At 39.8% G+C, this 25332-nt stretch overlaps 1 protein-coding gene across 1 annotated transcript; it reads left to right on the forward strand.

The window, feature by feature from the left end:
• Positions 1 to 250: 250 nt before the first annotated feature.
• Positions 251 to 2557, forward strand: LOC131641898 (uncharacterized). Its single transcript, XM_058912192.1, has one exon. It carries the CDS (start codon positions 251 to 253, stop codon positions 2555 to 2557), a length of 2307 nt encoding a protein of 768 aa, XP_058768175.1.
• The last annotated feature ends 22775 nt before the right edge of the window (positions 2558 to 25332 follow it).

Below are 25332 nucleotides of genomic sequence, written 5' to 3' on the forward strand. Positions count from 1 at the left end.
TGGTTAACTAGTGTTGTAACGAATACATAACTATTGGCCGTTTAGGCATATTGTATGTTTCAGTACCATCTTCTAACTATGTAATACATTATTCTAGACATATGTTTTGCGTAGTTGTTACAATTTGTATCAGAGCAGGTCGATTCTTGACCCAGTCATGAAACATCAATAGTTTATCTTTTCCACGCTTGTGTGTGTTGTTGTTATATGGATTCTGTCATATTACCTAGTATTGAGCCTGATCAACTCGATGTCTATGTATGTGACAGGAGACTTCATGGCTGAGCAACCAAGGAGGAGGGGAAGGCCGAGGACTAATGCTGCCCAGAATCAGAATGAGAATCCTGAAGCAGGAGTCGGTGGTAATCAATGGGCACAGTTGATGCAAATGCAACAACAACATCAACTACAGATGCAACAACAACAACAAGAGCTTATGGCTCAGATGATGAAAAAGATGCAGGGTGCCCACCCACCTCCTCAACAGAATGATGGGAGTAGGGGGTTTCGAGAGTTTTATCGCATGAATCCTCCCGAGTTTCATGGTGACCTTGACCCTCTCAAAGCTCATGATTGGCTCACCAGTGTCGAAAGGATCTTTGAGGTAACTCCGTGTTCAGAAGAAGACAAAGTGGTTTGTGCTACTCAGATGTTGCGGGGACCAGCTGCCCGGTGGTGGAAAAGTGCTTCTGCTAGAATGACTACCTTAGGAATTGACAAGACTTGGGGCCACTTTAAGGCCGCCGTGTTAGAGAAGTACTTTCCAGATAGCATGAGAGCTCAAAAGGAGTTAGAGTTCCAAATGCTACGCCAAGGATCTATGGCTATGGCTGAATTTGCGGCAAAGTTTGAAGATATGGCAGCCTATTCAAATCTAGCTCTTTATGCCCCAGATGAATGTTGGAAGATTAACCAATTCAAGATTGGACTCAGAGGGGATATAGACTATTGTATGGGGCAGCAACGTTATAACACTTATTCGGAGATACTTGAACAATGTTATATTGCTGAGCAAAGCCTGAAAAAGATTCAGCTAGAGAAGGAACAAGACAAGCCAAGTCAGAACGAGTATAGGAGGACAAGTCAGCACTTAAAACCAAGGGGATCGCCATCTAAAGGCAAGCAAAACCAGAATGTGAGGCCATCACACCCGCCTCTTTGTAGAAGTTGCAAGCGGAACCACTTCGGGAGTTGTAAGACTGGCGAAGGGGGGAAGTGCTATATATGTGACAAGGAAGGACATTTTTCTAGGAGCTTCCCAAACAATAATCTTCAAGGAGGGACTACAGGAAGGGTGTATACACTTAATGCAAGGAAGGCAAAGGGGAACCATGAGTTAATTGCTACAACGTGTTTAGTGAATAATCAGAAATGTCTTATTTTGATTGATTGTGGAGCATCACATTCTTTTATTTCACCTCAGTGTGTTCAACGTCTCGGGTTAGAGACTGTTCCTTTAGTTTCTGCAATGGTAATTGGCACAGCAGTCGATGGTAGTGTAGAAGCTACTCAGAAGTGTGAGGACTGTATCGTAACTGTTGACGGTCGAGTCTTCTTAGTGGATTTGATTTGTCTACCGCTTAAGAGGGTGGATGTGGTGTTGGGAATGGATTGGCTTTCCGCCAATTCAGTACTCATTAATTGTAAGGAAAGGGCCATTCTAGTTCTAGCTGTTGAAACTGCTCCGGAAGATTCAATGACCACCCTCTTGGAAGGTACTATTCATATGATCAACTGTTTATATGATCAAGAGAAAAATTTTATTCTTTTTCTAGCTAAGGATTCGGATGAGCAGTCGTCTGTTTCACAAATTCCAGTAGTTTTTGAATTTCCGGGAGTCTTTCCAGAGGATATCACTTCCTTACCTCCTGAGAGAGAAATGGAATTCTCTATCGACTTGGAATCGGGAACAGCCCCAGTTTCCGTTGCTCCTTATAGAATGTCACCAGCTGAACTTAGGGAGTTGAAGAGTCAATTAGAAGAGTTATTGTCCAAACACTTCATCAAACCTAGCGTTTCTCCTTGGGGAGCTCCAGTTTTGCTGGTCAAGAAGAAAGACGGTGGGATGCGCTTATGTATTGATTACCGCCAGTTAAACAAGGTAACCATCAAGAACAAGTACCCGTTGCCTCGAAATGATGACCTGCTGGATCAATTGAGAGGAGCGTGTGTATTCTCAAAAATTGACCTACGGTCGGGTTACCACCAAATTAGGGTGAAGAACTCCGATGTTCCAAAAACCGCATTTAGGACCCGGTATGGCCATTATGAATTCCTCGTGATGCCATTCGGAGTGACGAATGCACCGGCTGTATTTATGGATTACATGAACCGAATCTTTCAACCTTATCTTGATCAGTTTGTGGTGATCTTTATTGATGATATTCTTATCTACTCTCGAACACCACAAGAACATGCCGATCATTTGAGGATTGTTCTATCAGTTCTACAAGAGAAGCAACTTTTTGCTAAGCTCAGCAAGTGCGAATTTTGGATGACGGAAGTTAAGTTTCTTGGTCATGTCATATCACAAGATGTAGTGTCCATGGATCCATAAAAAGTAGAAGCAGTGGTCAGCTGGGAAAGACCTAAGAATGTTTCAGAAGTCATAAGCTTCTTGGGTTTAGCAGGATATTATCGGAGATTTATCAAAGGATTTTCTCAAATAGCCTTGCCTTTATCCCGGCTCACTCGAAAGGAAGCTCAGTTTGTATGGGACGAAAGGTGCGAAAAGAGCTTTATAGAATTGAAGGAGCGATTGACTACACCCCCTGTCTTAGTTATTCTAGACCTTAGTTGAAACACCCCATACATAATTGACTAGTATATTATGCATGAAACATTAAAATTGATATTGAGTACATACAAAAGTTGTAGATATAGAAAGATCCATAATACAATACAACATGAAATTCTAACAAGAATTTCAAAAAACATTTGTCTTCAATGGATATGCACAGCAGAAGAAGAGATCTGACGAGGTCTCCGAGCGTCACCACTTCCAAGTCTTCAGTCCAAACCTGTTACTGACCAACCACTACTAGACTGTACCTGAAAAAAAGATAAGTTGATTGGGGTGAGATTACTAAATCTCAGTGAGTCCTCCTATCCTATGGGTCCACTCGGATCTACAGGGTACATGCATCAAAACCGAATCCACCATTGATCCGGGGTTTTTCCTCACATCCGGTACAAGTATGGAGCAAACACATGAATCGTCCATCATAGGAGTCATCATATCAAAAGTACACAAATAGTACAACAAACACGTATGCCAAAACCCATACCCGTGTATGGGGAATCCAGAAGCGCGTTAATGCCTCAACTAGGTTATAGAATGAACGCACCCTCGATGAGTACACTCATGCCTATCGTCAAGAGACTCGTACGAGCACACTGCAAGAGTAGTTAAGCGGGTTCGCACAAGCCTATTTGTCCGCGAGATGACATTAGCCTAAATGGCGTCATTTTCCCGGTAACTACCTGCACGCACGTGTGTTCACACCAAGTACCGAACCGCCATCTTGACGCATGAGCCCACCGGCCGAAAGCCTAGTAGTAGTCTACATGACTTCACTAGAGGTGAGTTACCGAAAATGTATTGGCCTACGTGGCCACATAATCCCACCATACCGAGCACGCAAGTGTGTTAACGCCAAGTGAGTAAAACCCCGTACGGAAACTCACGAGCACACTGCAACGGTAGCTCAGGTGCGCGACCTTTGATCACATCATCGGACTATTCTACGGACTCCATGGTCCAGGAAAATACCTTGACTTCATAGTAAGAGGTATATCCCAACCTAGCCCCTGGCCCGCTTCGATTCAAGCATACACACACATAACAAGCGCTAAGTCATAAGACAATGCAATCCGAATGGTTAACCAAAACATTTGGATATCACCTTATTTTCATGTCCCATCATATTGCATTCATAAAGCATTAAGGAACATGTAATAGTAGTTACACTATCACATCCGATTTATGCATAATTCACAATTTCCGTATATTCAAATGGAAGTATTGAAATTTAATACTTAACTGCGTCACATACTACCAACAAGTACGCATAAACAATAAGGGAGGAGTCCGGTTACGAATGAAAACCAGAACTGCACTCAAGGGGTAAGAAACAGAATTCTACAATCAGCATCTTCCGCTTAGCGGCTCCTGTCCGCTTAGCGGATTCGCGATATTTTATTTTTCCACAAACAACAATTATCATATAATATGTTTTATCATCACAAGTTCATGGATTATTCTCACAAAATCCCTAACCCCAATTACGAACCTAAAATGCAATTCCCCAAGCCACTATCTAAGGACTCACCTTGGATTAATAGAGGTTTAGATGGTGTTAATGCAGCCGTTGAACTCTTATCTTACTCAAACTTCCATCTCCATTAGCAAGAAATTCGTAGCTCTCCATAACACACATTCAGCATAACTGACACAACTTCAAGGTCCGTTTTAGCCTCCAAAACAGAAGCTATGAACGCGAACCATAGGTGCAAATCGAAGAAAAATTCGTTAGCTTTCCAATGGGACCAAAATCGTTACGATCGGAGTTACGAGTTGAGAGTTATACCTGATTTAGTGGAGCTGCACCATGGAATACGAAAATGGGGAAGATGATGATGAATAAAAGTTTCTCTTTCTTTGTTTCTCTCAAATCCACTCATAAAGTGTGATTTGTAATACATTCCACCAAACATGGCCTTAGGCCCACATGCAACTAAATGAGATTTACCACTATGCCATTTGGTTAGGTTCTAACTAATCCACTCACTTCTCTTAACTCATAGTTTCTCCTTAGCACTTCACAATTTATGTATAATCATGCTTAGACCAATACGGGGTATTACATTCTCCCCCCTTAAATTGAATTCGTCCTCCAATTCTTTCTGATCACCACGGAAACAACGTGTCCAAATCTATACCAACGAGGGGATGAAATGTTCCTTACATTTCTCTTCAGATAATCTCACTACTCTGTCTGAGGGTCATTCCATACGAAGAAACATAGTCTGCCAAAACACCTGCGTCCCACTATGCATGGTTAGAACCTTGACTCTCAAGCAACACGTCTATCCAGATACTTCGTCCTGACATATCTAGGGAAAAATCCTTCCAGGGTCCTTGACCTTCACTGCTCTGCACTAAATCCCCAGAACTTCAGAAACCCTAGTAATCCACTCACTTGGATATCTGCTGTTCAAACTCTATTGTGTTCACCCTTGTCCAACACACTTATTGATTCACTCAGGCTCCTTGAATTACTTCCCATCCAAGCATTCTTGTCATAATATTCCGTTCTATGACGACGCTTCAAATTATTCTCTACCAAAGTCCATACAATGACATTAGGCGTTAGCCAAATATCTTGGTCCTAACTTCTGGTTTCCAAAATGTTAGGATGGTTATCTCAAGTTTACCCCTTACTTATACAATTGAATCTCCTTACTTAACTCTCGCCTTAGTTCTAGACGTATCATTCATCACCGCAATCCATGATAGCGTAGCATCTTGCAACTATAGCCTTGACATTCGACAACCTCACACAAGATTCTACTGATGAGAGGTGAAATTCAATAGCTGACCTGTAACCATTTCCCGAGTCTTCCTGCACAATCATAGTGCACAAGGCTTAACTACAAAGAACTTGTGCCAGCTGAATGTCTCCACTAGCCTCCAGCATTCCGGCGATCACGATACTATGTCCAACCCTTGATGCTTACAAGTTCAACTGATGATCTACGAACATCGGACCATATGCCATCCACAAAAATGTATTCCCAAGCTGGTCCATTGACACTTCTCGAGTTATGGTGATCCTTGAGAGACTAGAACGAACGAAACGCTGCTTCGACAATTTCCCTTAGGAAGGTACTTTCATCCCAACATAGAATCCTACAAATAGTCCGTTCATTCCTACCTCAGACTTATCTGATTCTTCCTCGATCCGTTGTGCTACTCTGATTCCAATAATTCACACATCTTGAAATCCTCTGAGTCGCGTTATATCCATAATCCACTTAGTTTTAATACTTCACTAAGCTTTACCCAATCCTCGAATAACAACAGTCCTTCCTCAAAATTCATGCAACACACCGCATGATCAGACGTCAGGCACATTTGTCGCCAACTACAACTCGAGGTTGAGTACTCCCCGAAATCAAGTCTCTACTTACTCTGCCATTCCATATAGTTCATCTACCACAACTTAGGCACACGTTTCGATCTCGGAGAAATTGAAACCCTAAATACTCACTGACTTAGAGGTTCGTCCTTGTCACTGATTTCCACAGCGTGCAACTGCTATGTTTTCCCTTCCAACAAGTCTGGTTACTTAGACGGTATGATAAACCCTTCGAAAATGTACTGCAATTCATGATAACTCTAGCAGTTCTACACAACTCTTACCCAACCATACATCTTCATTCTCTTAGCGTAGTATCACCTCGGATAACTCGTGCGACTTACTGATATAACAATCATCCCATAGCCACACTCCATTCACAGAGTCATATAATGTCTGTTCCACCTCTGAACTAAACTGACTTCCTCGGCGGCTACATCCTTCATTGCGGTGCTTCTAACAGTCAGAGTGTAGCCACGATGCAAGAAATTGCACTTTGCACTTCGAACATCTCTCTTATAGACTCCTTAGTAGTTCTCAAACCAAAATGTATATGCCTTACCAAGATTGTCATCCCTTCGCTCAAAACATCAACATACACTCTTCCAAGAATGTCACACCTCAAGCTACTCCAAGGCACAATTCGCATATTCCATCACCAGTCGCTAATGGTACATGATAGCCACTTACTATGCTAACTAGGATATCATGACCGCACATGAGTCCCATTCTACTCACATAACTGGAAACTTAACACTTCACGAAACAAGAACGTCCACAAGGCACAATTTGACACTAACTCACGTGATCCCGATCTCCCAGAGTCTCTATAAGTGTAGTATCGGATCTTGATTCATCTCACCATCGCCTGTCTAGATATTCCTCTACTATCGAGCGCGACATATGGATCCTTATCCCACATACCTTATGAGAGTCTGGATCTGCGTCTCACGAGTGCCAAATCAGAATTGTACCTTGAGCTTCAGATCACCTTTGTCCCACACATGTCAGAAAAAGGACAACTCACGCATCTTGTGCACGATAGCGATACTATGGCGTTATACCCGTCTGGTAGTACCAACATGGTGGTCCAACTCCGAGGCCATGTATCCAGGTAACCTACCTCAATGGCGTATAATGATCCCCACGCGTATCCTATAGTTGCAACCGACAAGTGTCTGAACAGGCCTCCAACATGTTCATCGTTCCTCAAGTCCTTCAAATTACACTCCTCGGGATGCTAAAACCTAAGAGTGCTACACACCAAGGTTTACTTACTCGGAAAGCCAAAACGCCAAGCACGAAGATTTGAAGTTCAACTTCGGATTACCATACAGTGTGTGTACCCACTCGTCCCACACATGCATGATATCCCAAGGATAATTCAGTCCAGATATGAATACTATGGTCCTTAACACTGACACAATTGCGGTCATCCTACTGACGTTCCAGATAGATGCTAGTTATTACTTGCCTTGACACCCAACGCAAAACGTAGTTCTATAGCTTCACTCGGAGTCAGACGAACAACAACTAACAAAAACTTAGGTTACTGCATTTCATGCTTCTACATCATTTCATATTCCATCTAGCGTAGTTCTAGAACTTAAATATAAAATGATAAGAACAGAAATACATATCCTCTTCTATCGACCGGATATTCAAACCTTGCCCAATCGTAGGTTACCACACTCGTACCTTCCACTAACATTTACTAGGTAACTACTCTCGCTTAGGGTACTTCGAGTTAAATCAGGATCTAATACTTCACCCATCCAATTACTGTCTGTACCAGCGCAATCAGAAAGGTCTGACTTCTGTGTCCTCACTTCCAAAGGTTATTTTGTCCTATCAGCTCACCCGTCATACTTAACACCGGCAGCATCATCAGTACTGAATCCTACTAATTCCCAGCTCAACATCTTCGGAGAATCTCACTTACAAGGCTCCTACTCAATCCGGTCTAGATTTCCTTTGCTATTACCCAGACTTAGAGAAGTTGCACTTCGTCCAATCAAAATCCTGGGGGTTCTAGCTGTCTCAATCCACACCTTGGTAGTTCGGGTATTACTTCTTTGCGTCAAACGCTCCTCTTAATCCTGACAACCCCAATATTCCTTCTACTTACGTCGTTCAATAAATCCAGCTTCCATATACAATCCACCACCCAACCGATCCTTTCTACTTGGGTTCACGACACTACAAGTTTACGAGTCCTCGTGACGGCTCTGCCGTAATCCTACTGTCTCACACTCAGTCGATGAGTTGATCAAGTTCAACAAATGAATGAGATTTCAATAAAATCAGGCTAGCAACACACACATGTGAGGAAGAAAGGATTTGCTAGTGATAACTCATGGCTCGGCCGAGAATCGACCTGCTCTGATACCAACTGTAACACCCCATACATAATTGACTAGTATATTATGCATGAAACGTTAAAATTGATATTGAGTACATACAAAAGCTGTAGATATAGAAAGATCCATAATACAATAAAACATGAAATTCTAACAAGAATTACAAAACATTTGTCTTCAATGGATCTGCACAGCGGAAGAAGAGATCTGACGAGGTCTCCGAGCGTCACCACTTCCAAGTCTTCAGTCCAAACCTGTTACTGACCAACCACTACTAGACTGTACCTGAAAAAAAGATAAGTTGATTGGGGTGAGATTTCTAAATCTCAGTGAGTCCTCCTATCCTATGGGTCCACTCGGATCTACAGGGTACATGCATTAAAACCGAATCCACCATTGATCCGGGGTTTTTCCTCACATCCGGTACAAGTACGGAGCAAACACATGAATCGTCCACCATAGGAGTCATCATATCACAAGTACACAAATAGTACAACAAACACGTATGCCAAAACCCATACCCGTGTATGAGGAATCCCGAAGCACGTTAATGCCTCGACTAGGTTATAGAATGAACGTACCCTCGATGAGTACACTCATGCCTATCGTCAAGAGACTCGTACGAGCACACTGCAAGAGTAGTTAAGCGGGTTCGCACAAGCCTATTTGGCCGCGAGATGACATTAGCCTAAATGACGTCATTGTCCCGGTAACTACCTGCACGCACGTGTGTTCACACCATGTACCGAACCGCCATCTTGACGCATGAGCCCACCGGGCGAAAGCCTAGTAGTAGTCTACATGACTTCACTAGAGGTGAGTTACCGAAAATGTATTGGCCTACGTGTCCACATAATCCCACCATACCGAGCACGCAAGTGTGTTAACGCCAAGTGAGTAAAACGCCGTACGGAAACTCACGAGCACACTGCAACGGTAGCTCAGGTGCGCGACCTTTGATCACATCATCGGACTATTCTACGGACTCCATGGTCCAGGAAAATACCTTGACTTCCTAGTAAGAGGTATATCCCAACCTATCCCCTGACCCGCTTTGATTCAAGCATACACACATAGCAAGCGCTAAGTCATAAGACAATGCAATCCGAATGTTTAACCAAAACATTTGGATATCACCACATTTTCATGTCCCATCATATTGCATTCATAAAGCATTAAGGAACATGTAATAGTAGTTACACTATCACATCCGATTTATGCATAATTCACAATTTCCGCATATTCAAATGGAAGTATTGAAATTTAATACTTAACAGCGTCACATACTACCAACAGGTACGCATAAACAATAAGGGAGGAGTCCGGTTACGAATGAAAACCAGAACTGCACTCAAGGGGTAAGAAACATAATTCTGCAATCAGCATCTTCCGCTTAGCGGCTCCTGTCCGCTTAGCGGATTCGCGATATTTTATTTTTCCACAAACAGCAATTATCATATAACATGTTTTATCATCACAAGTTCATGGATTATTCTCACAAAATCCCTAACCCCAATTATGACCCTAACATGCAATTCCCCAAGCCACTATCTAAGGACTCACCTTGGATTAATAGAGGTTTAGATGGTGTTAATGCAGCCTTTGAACTCTTATCTTACTCAAACTTCCATCTCCATTAGCAAGAAATTCTTAGCTCTCCATAACACACATTCAGCATAACTGACACAACTTCAAGGTCAGTTTTCTCCTCCAAAACAGAAGCTATGAATGCGAACCATAGGTGCAAATCAAAGAGAAATTCGTTAGCTTTCCAATGGGACCTAAATCGTTACGATCGGACTTACGAGTTGAGAGTTATACCTGATTTAGTGGAGCTGCACCATGGAATACGAAAATGGGGAAGATGATGATGAATAAAAGTTTCTCTTTCTTTGTTTCTCTCAAATCCACTCATAAAGTGTGATTTGTAATACATTCCACCAAACATGGCCTTAGACCCACATGCAATTGAAGACTAATGACCAAAATGCCCTTCAACTAAATGAGATTTACCACTATGCCATTTGGTTAGGTTCTAACTAATCCACTCACTTCTCTTAACTCATAGTTTCTCCTTAGCACTTCACAATTTATGTATAATCATGCTTAGACCAATACGGGGTATTACATTAGTATTCCTTATGAAGTATTTTGTGATGCGTCAAAGAAAGGACTTGGAGCAGTTCTAATGCAGAATGGGCAAGTGGTAGCTTTCATATCTCGACAGTTAAGGCCGCATGAAGAAAACTACCTTACTCATTATTTGGAATTAGCGGCTATCGTATTTGCACTTAAAGTGTGGCGCCATTACCTATATGGAGTCCACTTTCAAATGTTCAGTGATCCAAGAGCTTGAGGTATCTTTTCGATCAAAAGGAGTTGAATATGAGGCAAAGGAGATGGATGGATTATTTGAAAGATTTTGATTTTGAGCTTAAGTACCATCCCAGAAAGGCAAATAAGGTAGCAGACGCATTGAGTAGGAAGGAATTGCATGTGGCAAATTTTATGGTGGTGGAATTAGAGTTATTGGAAAAGTTTTGAGATCTCAACTTACAAGTTGTTGAACTTCCCGAAGGAGTAGCTTTTGGTAATATGAACATCACTAGTGAGTTAAGAGATAGAGTTCGAAGTCGTCAACTTGTGGATGAGGAGTTACAATCTAATTTTGGACGACCCAATTACTCTCAAACTGCAGACGGGATACTTCTATTTAACCAACGAGTTTGTGTCCCAAAAGATGAAGACTTGAGAGGGAACATTGTAACACCCCATAATTTCAGTTTATTAATTTAATTTGGATTTAAATTAAATAATTGGAATTTTAGTATTTTTATTTGGAATTATTTGGAAAATGATGAAATATTGGCATTGGGCCTAGAGTGGTGGTTAGCAGTAAGGGGGTGTTAACTAAGCAAGCCCATTATAATATTTTATTTTATTTTTCATAAAATAAAGGAATTGGGAAAAGAGAAGCAGAAGCAGTAGAAGCAGATTTTGGAAAAGGAGAACACGTGAAAGTGAGAAGGGCCAAAGGGGAAGAAGACCTTCGAAGATTCGACTCTGAGGTAAGGGGGGATCCTTCGGGTTAGTATTCCTTATGTGATTGTAGGTAGTATGATTGATTAGGATTGTTATCTAGTTCAATCGTACGTGTCGGGTTTGGGATTTATGTTAGGTTTTGATGAATTGTATGAATTACATGATTTTGTTGATATTCATGTTATATGTGTTAATACTTGTATAAAACTTGTCTGAAATATGTTATGATGTGCAAACTGATGGTAATTGTGTGCTATGTTCGTATGTACCTGAAATTGGGGTTATGGGATAGGGTAAAAGTTGTCAAAATATTGATTCTGGCTGTGCAGGTACGTAGGAACCGGTTCCCATGTGGGACGAACCGGTTCCCCCTTGTAAAAACAGAGAAATATGGATTCTGGGTAGCTGGGAACCGGTTCCCATGTAGGGACAACCCGGTTCCCCATAGTAAAAATCAGAGACGTGACTTTGAAGCTGCCAGGAACCGGTTCCCACGTAGGGACAACCCCGTTCCTGCAGCACTTTTTCTAAAAATGTTTTATCTTTAAAAACCCGTAACTTTTGATCCGTGTATCTGTTTTATGTGCCGTTTTGGGCGTTGCGAAGCTAATGAGATGCTTTATTTGATAAAGTGATGAAATGGGCAGTGGCCGACTTTATTTTTAAAACTCGATTTGATTATTGATGAATTGGAATATAGTATATGTATATGTGCTTACTTATATATGATTATTGATGCATGTTTTGTATTGGTAATGAGATTGTGATATTCATTGGGTGATGTTGGTTTATAACATGTCGTAGATGATACATGTTTGTGATTATGTGGTTGGTTGTTTGATAATTTATTACATTGTGTGCAATGATGATAAATGTAACGATTTATAATCGTGGTGATGATTGATGATTTATGAATGTTAATATGCTGTTAACATTAACATGTGGATTGTGGTGAATGTATGCGTGTGATATATTTGTATGAATGCTAGACTTATGCATGCTTATCGGTGATGAATTGGTGATGATAATGAAACGATGTGTTACATCGGATTGGTGATGTTGTAAGCATGTTATATGTTGCATTCATTGGCATACATTTTCGGTGATGGATCCCGGTGATGAAATGGATCAAATTGGTGGGCATAATTCCCATTGTGTGGAATTTGTGCTGGTTAAAACTGTATCTCGGTGATGAAATAGATCAGTTGGATGGGTGTATCCCATGTATTTGGTACCACATGCATAGTGTCAGTTGAATCATATGCATTGGTTATAACATGATTGGATGAAATCCAGTGTTATGCCTTGGTGTGTTTACATGATTGATGTATTAAGGTGATGTTGTTAATATAACTTGATCATTGATGAAATTGATGAGTTGTGGGCCGATGGCCAATATTGTTGAATTGATGCTTGCTTGTTGTAATGATTCCGATTATATGTATGATTGAGTGGATGATAATTACTATGAGATTTTATTGCTTATGACTGCATAATGCTTATTAATTCGAATGAAACTCACCCTTACTTTGATGATTTCAGATTAAGGATGTAGCGGCTTCTTGATTGGGTACGGATAGCTCGTAGGCTAGTCCATAGTTCGTGTCGAGTCATGCTCTGATTGTAACACTGGGGAACGCTAGTTTAGGGACGAATTACTCTGTTGGCTTTGTTGTTTTATAATTGTATTGTAGTAACTTGCATGGATGATGAATATGCAATGTTATGAATTATAATCCGTTGTGCTGAACATGAATTTTGTGTATATTAAATGGTTCCTCAGGTGGCATGACTAATGACTATGATATTTTATGTTAAAGAAATTGTGACATCCTTGTATTTCATGTTTACTCTGATTATTATTATTATTATTATTATTATTATATTTTCCGCGGGGGTTTAGAAGGGTGTTACAATAGTGGTATCAGAGCATAGTCGGTCGTTGTGACCAGAGTCTTGTTGTTAATTTTTCCTTTCAGTATGCGACATGTGTGTGAAACACTGTCGATACTCAGTGTGTTCTAACTGTTCGCCTGCAGAAGTGGGATTGAAACTAGTGGGGGAGAAGTCATGCTTCTCGGATATGTCTCAGATGCAAGATGTTAGAGTGATGCGTAGGGCAGCAGTACAAGAGTGTGGAGTTATTGTTTTCTGAAGTGAAGGTGACATGGGCTGAAGACTGTGGGTGTTGTTCAGTCGGAGTGTCTCGGAGTAGATGATGGTTATTTCTGAGAAATGGAATTTCAAAGTTGTGATGCTTCAAGTGCTACTGATGGACTGTGATGTTGTTGTGTGAGTAGCCCTATGTGAAAGGTCGCTGTTGAAGCAGTGATTAAAGGAAGTATTGTCGTAGACCATGCAATAGGATTACTAGTACGTAATTGAGATGATGGTAGAGGTTATCGATGTTGTTGAGAATGCTTTAAAGTGCGAGTAATGCAAAGAGACGAGTATGATCTCAAGGATAAGAAGGTTGATGATGGCGTACATGAATTTGGTTTCAGGATGTTGCAGAAATCGAACTTCAGCGATGAAATGTGTTGTTTAAGTTATAAGAAGTTTGGAAGCGAAGAGATGTGATAAGATGATGTTAATAATGAGATTAATTTGAAAAGAATGAGCTTTGGAGCAGCATTTCCGTAAGCAAATCGCAGGAAGATTGCTGAATCGTTATGAAATTTCGGAAATTCATAACTGGAGTTCTGGACATCCGATTTGAGTTCCGTTTGAAGCGTCGGAAAGCTAACGAGATGAACTTTGTTATAAAAACGGTTGCAGCAGCTGTAACATATCTAATTGCGTCAGGATGATGTTAGAAAGAGGTGAAGTTACGGTTACACTTGTCCTTAGAACTAGATTGCTCGTTGGTGCGGCATGGGATGTCAGTGTCAGAGTTAAACGGAATAAAGGAATAATTAAAGACTTGTTGATAAGCAATTCTAGGAATTAAATGTGCCAATTGAAGAGTTTGGAGATATTGTATAGAATGTCGCAGCATGGTGTCGGTGTTGCAAATTTGGATAACGATTGGAAACGTCCGTATCTTGAGCTCTGAATGTCGGATTAATGTGTCGTTTGAACCCACGAAGATGAGAGATTATGTTCTACCTTATGGAAGAGTTATAAATACCATAGAGTGGTCCTATGAGGAGATATTATGATGTCGGTTAAGGAAGCATGAACAAGTGTTGAATAGGGATGCCTATTACCACGATTGTTGAAACGAAGTCGAGTAGAATGTGTCGTTGATGAATAAGATGATAAAGATGATTTAAGTATCGATGGATTTGGGTGATGAGTAAATCAGTAGAAAAAGTGAAATGGACTTTGGAACCATTTGTGGTATATTGTGATGCGTCGTTGATGGGTAGTGTATTGATGTAAAATCAGTAAGTAGTAACTATGCGTCGGGACGATTGAAAGCGCATGAAATGAATTATCTGACTCACGATTTAGAATTGGTAGCCATGGTTTTGTTTTGATGTTGCAGTGACATTATTTGTATGGTTCGAGATTGCCTCTAAAAATGTCGATGCTGATGGTGAAAGAGTTGGATTTAATTGAACAATTCAGAGAATTAAGCTTGGTATGTGAAGGTGCTCCTACTAATGTTGGATTGGGGATGCTGAGACTGACTAATGGTATTCTAGACGAGATTAGAGAAAGTCAGAAAGCTGATGTTGAGTTGATCGATAAGTCGACCTTGAATTACCAAGGTAAAGACGTTGAATTCAGAGTTGACGGGGATGGTGTAATGAGGTTCGGAAATCGCGTTTGTGTTCCTAATGTTACCGAGTTGAGAAAGAATATTCTAGGGGAAGGACACCGTAGAGAATTATTAGACTATGACGACGTTAATGAGTTGAGTGCAAACTCATAAAGGACGCTATTATGTAGTAACGACAGTTTATGCTTAAATATGATTGTCGGCTATCTATTGACAAATTGAGGACTTGATCACCCTTAATCTCTTGTTGATAGTAGACGGGATCATATAGATGGTATGAGATTGCTTGTTACCTTAATGGTATAAGATGTGATTAATGCTAAGCTGTGAGAATAACCACTCACCATTTTGCGGAAGCTTATGAAGAAGTGAATATGAAAAAGTGCAAAGTATTGGCGGTGACTTAAGACGGGTAATAGTAGTCGCACAGCGAAAGTATGATGTAGAGTGGTGTGATGAGTGTTACTCGTGACCAGTGAGGAATTAATATGTCGGAATCCTACATAGAGAATATGTGTTGATCTATATGTTGGATTTGGAATCTCGTGGACGTAAGGATGTCGTGCCAAAGGATTAGAACCCTTTTGAATAATTGCCGAGATGATGAGTATGTTATTATGGTTGTACGTAGTTAACGAGTATATATTCGGAGAAGTTAAGACGAAGAGTTGATACTACATGATGCGATAATAATCTTGTGCTGTTGGAAGGTGTTATGTAGATTTCTAAATATGAGGAGGGATTATACTCTATGAAGGACGAAGTTGATTTGATTCTTAGTGGAGAGTGGTACTCAGTTGAGCTATCTTGTAAGCAATGGTATATTGAGGATGATGAGCTATGTAACTATAACTACTGATGTGTGCTCGTTCCGATGGTGGGAATGTTTTTAATAGATGAAGTAACTCGGGAATTTGCTTTGAGTAAGTGTAAGTATTACTTTATCGCTCAATTGGAAGAGTGTGCCTAAGGTTGGTACGTGGATAAATGGAATCCATTACTACAGTGTTGATCAGTTATGATCATACCATGGATTGTGTAATTGTATTATTCAGTTATTGAGCGTATTGTATGGATCGCACCTCGAAGTTCATTGTTGGTAACCGTTGGAGTTATAGCGAGTGGTACACCTGGGGATGGTCAAATGCAACGTAAGAACTGAGATTGAATGCATGAGATATGCTTATGTTGGTTATGTCAGATGAATTCTGAGACTCGACTAAGAAGGTGTTAACGGAGAATGGGAGAGTCAAATGAAGTACTCTTATCTGGGATTTTCACTTGAAGTATGTTTTCGAGGACGAAAACTCTTTTAGTGGGGGAGAGTTGTAACACCCCATAATTTCAGTTTATTAATTTAATTTGGATTTAAATTAAATAATTGGAATTTTAGTATTTTTATTTGGAATTATTTGGAAAATGATGAAATATTGGCATTGGGCCTAGAGTGGTGGTTAGCAGTAAGGGGGTGTTAACTAAGCAAGCCCATTATAATATTTTATTTTATTTTTCATAAAATAAAGGAATTGGGAAAAGAGAAGCAGAAGCAGTAGAAGCAGATTTTGAAAAAGGAGAACACGTGAAAGTGAGAAGGGCCAAAGGGGAAGAAGACCTTCGAAGATTCGACTCTGAGGTAAGGGGGGATCCTTCGGGTTAGTATTCCTTATGTGATTGTAGGTAGTATGATTGATTAGGATTGTTATCTAGTTCAATCGTACGTGTCGGGTTTGGGATTTATGTTAGGTTTTGATGAATTGTATGAATTACATGATTTTGTTGATATTCATGTTATATGTGTTAATACTTGTATAAAACTTGTCTGAAATATGTTATGATGTGCAAACTGATGGTAATTGTGTGCTATGTTCGTATGTACCTGAAATTGGGGTTATGGGATAGGGTAAAAGTTGTCAAAATATTGATTCTGGCTGTGCAGGTACGTAGGAACCGGTTCCCATGTGGGACGAACCGGTTCCCCCTTGTAAAAACAGAGAAATATGGATTCTGGGTAGCTGGGAACCGGTTCCCATGTAGGGACAACCCGGTTCCCCATAGTAAAAATCAGAGACGTGACTTTGAAGCTGCCAGGAACCGGTTCCCACGTAGGGACAACCCCGTTCCTGCAGCACTTTTTCTAAAAATGTTTTATCTTTAAAAACCCGTAACTTTTGATCCGTGTATCTGTTTTATGTGCCGTTTTGGGCGTTGCGAAGCTAATGAGATGCTTTATTTGATAAAGTGATGAAATGGGCAGTGGCCGACTTTATTTTTAAAACTCGATTTGATTATTGATGAATTGGAATATAGTATATGTATATGTGCTTACTTATATATGATTATTGATGCATGTTTTGTATTGGTAATGAGATTGTGATATTCATTGGGTGATGTTGGTTTATAACATGTCGTAGATGATACATGTTTGTGATTATGTGGTTGGTTGTTTGATAATTTATTACATTGTGTGCAATGATGATAAATGTAACGATTTATAATCGTGGTGATGATTGATGATTTATGAATGTTAATATGCTGTTAACATTAACATGTGGATTGTGGTGAATGTATGCGTGTGATATATTTGTATGAATGCTAGACTTATGCATGCTTATCGGTGATGAATTGGTGATGATAATGAAACGATGTGTTACATCGGATTGGTGATGTTGTAAGCATGTTATATGTTGCATTCATTGGCATACATTTTCGGTGATGGATCCCGGTGATGAAATGGATCAAATTGGTGGGCATAATTCCCATTGTGTGGAATTTGTGCTGGTTAAAACTGTATCTCGGTGATGAAATAGATCAGTTGGATGGGTGTATCCCATGTATTTGGTACCACATGCATAGTGTCAGTTGAATCATATGCATTGGTTATAACATGATTGGATGAAATCCAGTGTTATTCCTTGGTGTGTTTACATGATTGATGTATTAAGGTGATGTTGTTAATATAACTTGATCATTGATGAAATTGATGAGTTGTGGGCCGATGGCCAATATTGTTGAATTGATGCTTGCTTGTTGTAATGATTCCGATTATATGTATGATTGAGTGGATGATAATTACTATGAGATTTTATTGCTTATGACTGCATAATGCTTATTAATTCGAATGAAACTCACCCTTACTTTGATGATTTCAGATTAAGGATGTAGCGGCTTCTTGATTGGGTACGGATAGCTCGTAGGCTAGTCCATAGTTCGTGTCGAGTCATGCTCTGATTGTAACACTGGGGAACGCTAGTTTAGGGACGAATTACTCTGTTGGCTTTGTTGTTTTATAATTGTATTGTAGTAACTTGCATGGATGATGAATATGCAATGTTATGAATTATAATCCGTTGTGCTGAACATGAATTTTGTGTATATTAAATGGTTCCTCAGGTGGCATGACTAATGACTATGATATTTTATGTTAAAGAAATTGTGACATCCTTGTATTTCATGTTTACTCTGATTATTATTATTATTATTATTATTATTATATTTTCCGCGGGGGTTTAGAAGGGTGTTACAATAGTGGTATCAGAGCATAGTCGGTCGTTGTGACCAGAGTCTTGTTGTTAATTTTTCCTTTCAGTATGCGACATGTGTGTGAAACACTGTCGATACTCAGTGTGTTCTAACTGTTCGCCTGCAGAAGTGGGATTGAAACTAGTGGGGGAGAAGTCATGCTTCTCGGATATGTCTCAGATGCAAGATGTTAGAGTGATGCGTAGGGCAGCAGTACAAGAGTGTGGAGTTATTGTTTTCTGAAGTGAAGGTGACATGGGCTGAAGACTGTGGGTGTTGTTCAGTCGGAGTGTCTCGGAGTAGATGATGGTTATTTCTGAGAAATGGAATTTCGAAGTTGTGATGCTTCAAGTGCTACTGATGGACTGTGATGTTGTTGTGTGAGTAGCCCTATGTGAAAGGTCGCTGTTGAAGCAGTGATTAAAGGAAGTATTGTCGTAGACCATGCAATAGGATTACTAGTACGTAATTGAGATGATGGTAGAGGTTATCGATGTTGTTGAGAATGCTTTAAAGTGCGAGTAATGCAAAGAGACGAGTATGATCTCAAGGATAAGAAGGTTGATGATGGCGTACATGAATTTGGTTTCAGGATGTTGCAGAAATCGAACTTCAGCGATGAAATGTGTTGTTTAAGTTATAAGAAGTTTGGAAGCGAAGAGATGTGATAAGATGATGTTAATAATGAGATTAATGTGAAAAGAATGAGCTTTGGAGCAGCATTTCCGTAAGCAAATCGCAGGAAGATTGCTGAATCGTTATGAAATTTCGGAAATTCATAACTGGAGTTCTGGACATCCGATTTGAGTTCCGTTTGAAGCGTCGGAAAGCTAACGAGATGAACTTTGTTATAAAAACGGTTGCAGCAGCTGTAACATATCTAATTGCGTCAGGATGATGTTAGAAAGAGGTGAAGTTACGGTTACACTTGTCCTTAGAACTAGATTGCTCGTTGGTGCGGCATGGGATGTCAGTGTCAGAGTTAAACGGAATAAAGGAATAATTAAAGACTTGTTGATAAGCAATTCTAGGAATTAAATGTGCCAATTGAAGAGTTTGGAGATATTGTATAGAATGTCGCAGCATGGTGTCGGTGTTGCAAATTTGGATAACGATTGGAAACGTCCGTATCTTGAGCTCTGAATGTCGGATTAATGTGTCGTTTGAACCCACGAAGATGAGAGATTATGTTCTACCTTATGGAAGAGTTATAAATACCATAGAGTGGTCCTATGAGGAGATATTATGATGTCGGTTAAGGAAGCATGAACAAGTGTTGAATAGGGATGCCTATTACCACGATTGTTGAAACGAAGTCGAGTAGAATGTGTCGTTGATGAATAAGATGATAAAGATGATTTAAGTATCGATGGATTTGGGTGATGAGTAAATCAGTAGAAAAAGTGAAATGGACTTTGGAACCATTTGTGGTATATTGTGATGCGTCGTTGATGGGTAGTGTATTGATGTAAAATCAGTAAGTAGTAACTATGCGTCGGGACGATTGAAAGCGCATGAAATGAATTATCTGACTCACGATTTAGAATTGGCAGCCATGGTTTTGTTTTGATGTTGCAGTGACATTATTTGTATGGTTCGAGATTGCCTCTAAAAATGTCGATGCTGATGGTGAAAGAGTTGGATTTAATTGAACAATTCAGAGAATTAAGTTTGGTATGTGAAGGTGCTCCTACTAATGTTGGATTGGGGATGCTGAGACTGACTAATGGTATTCTAGACGAGATTAGAGAAAGTCAGAAAGCTGATGTTGAGTTGATCGATAAGTCGACCTTGAATTACCAAGGTAAAGACGTTGAATTCAGAGTTGACGGGGATGGTGTAATGAGGTTCGGAAATCGCGTTTGTGTTCCTAATGTTACCGAGTTGAGAAAGAATATTCTAGGGGAAGGACACCGTAGAGAATTATTAGACTATGACGACGTTAATGAGTTGAGTGCAAACTCATAAAGGACGCTATTATGTAGTAACGACAGTTTATGCTTAAATATGATTGTCGGCTATCTATTGACAAATTGAGGACTTGATCACCCTTAATCTCTTGTTGATAGTAGACGGGATCATATAGATGGTATGAGATTGCTTGTTACCTTAATGGTATAAGATGTGATGAATGCTAAGCTGTGAGAATAACCACTCACCATTTTGCGGAAGCTTATGAAGAAGTGAATATGAAAAAGTGCAAAGTATTGGCGGTGACTTAAGACGGGTAATAGTAGTCGCACAGCGAAAGTATGATGTAGAGTGGTGTGATGAGTGTTACTCGTGACCAGTGAGGAATTAATATGTCGGAATCCTACATAGAGAATATGTGTTGATCTATATGTTGGATTTGGAATCTCGTGGACGTAAGGATGTCGTGCCAAAGGATTAGAACCCTTTTGAATAATTGCCGAGATGATGAGTATGTTATTATGGTTGTACGTAGTTAACGAGTATATATTCGGAGAAGTTAAGACGAAGAGTTGATACTACATGATGCGATAATAATCTTGTGCTGTTGGAAGGTGTTATGTAGATTTCTAAATATGAGGAGGGATTATACTCTATGAAGGACGAAGTTGATTTGATTCTTAGTGGAGAGTGGTACTCAGTTGAGCTATCTTGTAAGCAATGGTATATTGAGGATGATGAGCTATGTAACTATAACTACTGATGTGTGCTCGTTCCGATGGTGGGAATGTTTTTAATAGATGAAGTAACTCGGGAATTTGCTTTGAGTAAGTGTAAGTATTACTTTATCGCTCAATTGGAAGAGTGTGCCTAAGGTTGGTACGTGGATAAATGGAATCCATTACTACAGTGTTGATCAGTTATGATCATACCATGGATTGTGTAATTGTATTATTCAGTTATTGAGCGTATTGTATGGATCGCACCTCGAAGTTCATTGTTGGTAACCGTTGGAGTTATAGCGAGTGGTACACCTGGGGATGGTCAAATGCAACGTAAGAACTGAGATTGAATGCATGAGATATGCTTATGTTGGTTATGTCAGATGAATTCTGAGACTCGACTAAGAAGGTGTTAACGGAGAATGGGAGAGTCAAATGAAGTACTCTTATCTGGGATTTTCACTTGAAGTATGTTTTCGAGGACGAAAACTCTTTTAGTGGGGGAGAGTTGTAACACCCCATAATTTCAGTTTATTAATTTAATTTGGATTTAAATTAAATAATTGGAATTTTAGTATTTTTATTTGGAATTATTTGGAAAATGATGAAATATTGGCATTGGGCCTAGAGTGGTGGTTAGCAGTAAGGGGGTGTTAACTAAGCAAGCCCATTATAATATTTTATTTTATTTTTCATAAAATAAAGGAATTGGGAAAAGAGAAGCAGAAGCAGTAGAAGCAGATTTTGGAAAAGGAGAACACGTGAAAGTGAGAAGGGCCAAAGGGGAAGAAGACCTTCGAAGATTCGACTCTGAGGTAAGGGGGGATCCTTCGGGTTAGTATTCCTTATGTGATTGTAGGTAGTATGATTGATTAGGATTGTTATCTAGTTCAATCGTACGTGTCGGGTTTGGGATTTATGTTAGGTTTTGATGAATTGTATGAATTACATGATTTTGTTGATATTCATGTTATATGTGTTAATACTTGTATAAAACTTGTCTGAAATATGTTATGATGTGCAAACTGATGGTAATTGTGTGCTATGTTCGTATGTACCTGAAATTGGGGTTATGGGATAGGGTAAAAGTTGTCAAAATATTGATTCTGGCTGTGCAGGTACGTAGGAACCGGTTCCCATGTGGGACGAACCGGTTCCCCCTTGTAAAAACAGAGAAATATGGATTCTGGGTAGCTGGGAACCGGTTCCCATGTAGGGACAACCCGGTTCCCCATAGTAAAAATCAGAGACGTGACTTTGAAGCTGCCAGGAACCGGTTCCCACGTAGGGACAACCCCGTTCCTGCAGCACTTTTTCTAAAAATGTTTTATCTTTAAAAACCCGTAACTTTTGATCCGTGTATCTGTTTTATGTGCCGTTTTGGGCGTTGCGAAGCTAATGAGATGCTTTATTTGATAAAGTGATGAAATGGGCAGTGGCCGACTTTATTTTTAAAACTCGATTTGATTATTGATGAATTGGAATATAGTATATGTATATGTGCTTACTTATATATGATTATTGATGCATGTTTTGTATTGGTAATGAGATTGTGATATTCATTGGGTGATGTTGGTTTATAACATGTCGTAGATGATACATGTTTGTGATTATGTGGTTGGTTGTTTGATAATTTATTACATTGTGTGCAATGATGATAAATGTAACGATTTATAATCGTGGTGATGATTGATGATTTATGAATGTTAATATGCTGTTAACATTAACATGTGGATTGTGGTGAATGTATGCGTGTGATATATTTGTATGAATGCTAGACTTATGCATGCTTATCGGTGATGAATTGGTGATGATAATGAAACGATGTGTTACATCGGATTGGTGATGTTGTAAGCATGTTATATGTTGCATTCATTGGCATACATTTTCGGTGATGGATCCCGGTGATGAAATGGATCAAATTGGTGGGCATAATTCCCATTGTGTGGAATTTGTGCTGGTTAAAACTGTATCTCGGTGATGAAATAGATCAGTTGGATGGGTGTATCCCATGTATTTGGTACCACATGCATAGTGTCAGTTGAATCATATGCATTGGTTATAACATGATTGGATGAAATCCAGTGTTATGCCTTGGTGTGTTTACATGATTGATGTATTAAGGTGATGTTGTTAATATAACTTGATCATTGATGAAATTGATGAGTTGTGGGCCGATGGCCAATATTGTTGAATTGATGCTTGCTTGTTGTAATGATTCCGATTATATGTATGATTGAGTGGATGATAATTACTATGAGATTTTATTGCTTATGAATGCATAATGCTTATTAATTCGAATGAAACTCACCCTTACTTTGATGATTTCAGATTAAGGATGTAGCGGCTTCTTGATTGGGTACGGATAGCTCGTAGGCTAGTCCATAGTTCGTGTCGAGTCATGCTCTGATTGTAACACTGGGGAACGCTAGTTTAGGGACGAATTACTCTGTTGGCTTTGTTGTTTTATAATTGTATTGTAGTAACTTGCATGGATGATGAATATGCAATGTTATGAATTATAATCCGTTGTGCTGAACATGAATTTTGTGTATATTAAATGGTTCCTCAGGTGGCATGACTAATGACTATGATATTTTATGTTAAAGAAATTGTGACATCCTTGTATTTCATGTTTACTCTGATTATTATTATTATTATTATTATTATATTTTCCGCGGGGGTTTAGAAGGGTGTTACAAACATACTCGAGGAGGCTCACAAAAGCAAATTCACTGTTCATCCAGGATCATCCAAGATGTATCAGGACTTAAAGAGATATTATTGGTGGCCTGGTATGAAAAAGGACATTAACGAGTTTGTGGCCCGGTATATTGTGCGTCAACAGGTGAAAATAGAGCACCAACGGCCAGGGGGATTGTTGCAACCACTTGAGATCCCTGTTTGGAAATGGGATAGTATCTCCATGGATTTTGTGGTGGGATTACCACGTACATTTCACGGTTATGACTCAATCTGGGTGATTGTAGACCGATTAACCAAAACAGCCCATTTCTTAGCAGTCAAAACCACGTATAAGACAATCCGTCTTGCACGGTTATTCATTGAGGAAATCGTACGTTTGCATGGTGTTCCTTCGAATGTGATATCAGATAGAGACCCAAAATTTGCTTCTAGATTCTGGAAGGCATTCCAACATTCCCTGGGTACACAAGTACGACTGAGCACATCAAACCACCCGCAAACGGATGGTCAGACCGAAAGGATAATTCAGACCTTGGAGGATATGTTAAGAGCTTGTGTGTTGGAAGGCGGGAGAAATTTGAATGATCACCTACCCTTGATTGAATTCGCTTATAACAACACCCATCATGCGAGTATAGGGATGGCCCCTTATGATGCCTTATACGGAAGGAGATGTAGAACACCTCTATGTTGGTCAGAAGTTGGTGAGAAAAGTATTCTTGGACCATAGATTATCCAAGAGACTACAGAAAAAGTGAGGATAATCTGTGATAAGTTGAAGAAGGCACAGGACCGTCAAAAGAGTTATGCAGATTTACGAAGGAGGCCTTTAGAGTTTGACGAGGGGGATCATGTGTTTTTAAAAGTTACCCCTCGGCTTAACCTGAAGACCCTGTTTAAGTCAAGGAAGCTAAGTCCGAGATTCGTAAGACCTTACCAAATCATAGAACGGATTGGAGAAGTGGCTTACCGGTTAGCCTTACCGCCATCTCTTTCTGGTCTCCATGATGTATTCCACGTATCTCAGCTTAGAAAGTTTGTTCCCGATTTTTTTATTCTATTCTTCCTGATAGAGTTGAAGAAGGCACAGGACCGTCAAAAGAGTTATGCAGATTTACGAAGGAGGCCTTTAGAGTTTGACGAGGGGGATCATGTGTTTTTAAAAGTTACCCCTCGGCTTAACCTGAAGACCCCGTTTAAGTCAA

The sequence above is a fragment of the Vicia villosa genome, unplaced genomic scaffold (genome assembly GCF_029867415.1).
Source record: "Vicia villosa cultivar HV-30 ecotype Madison, WI unplaced genomic scaffold, Vvil1.0 ctg.004228F_1_1, whole genome shotgun sequence".
NCBI lineage: Eukaryota > Viridiplantae > Streptophyta > Magnoliopsida > Fabales > Fabaceae > Vicia > Vicia villosa.

Coding starts and splice junctions, on each gene's coding strand:
- LOC131641898 (XM_058912192.1), top strand. CDS start 251: ATGTCTATGTATGTGACAGGAGACTTCATGGCTGAGCAACCAAGGAGG.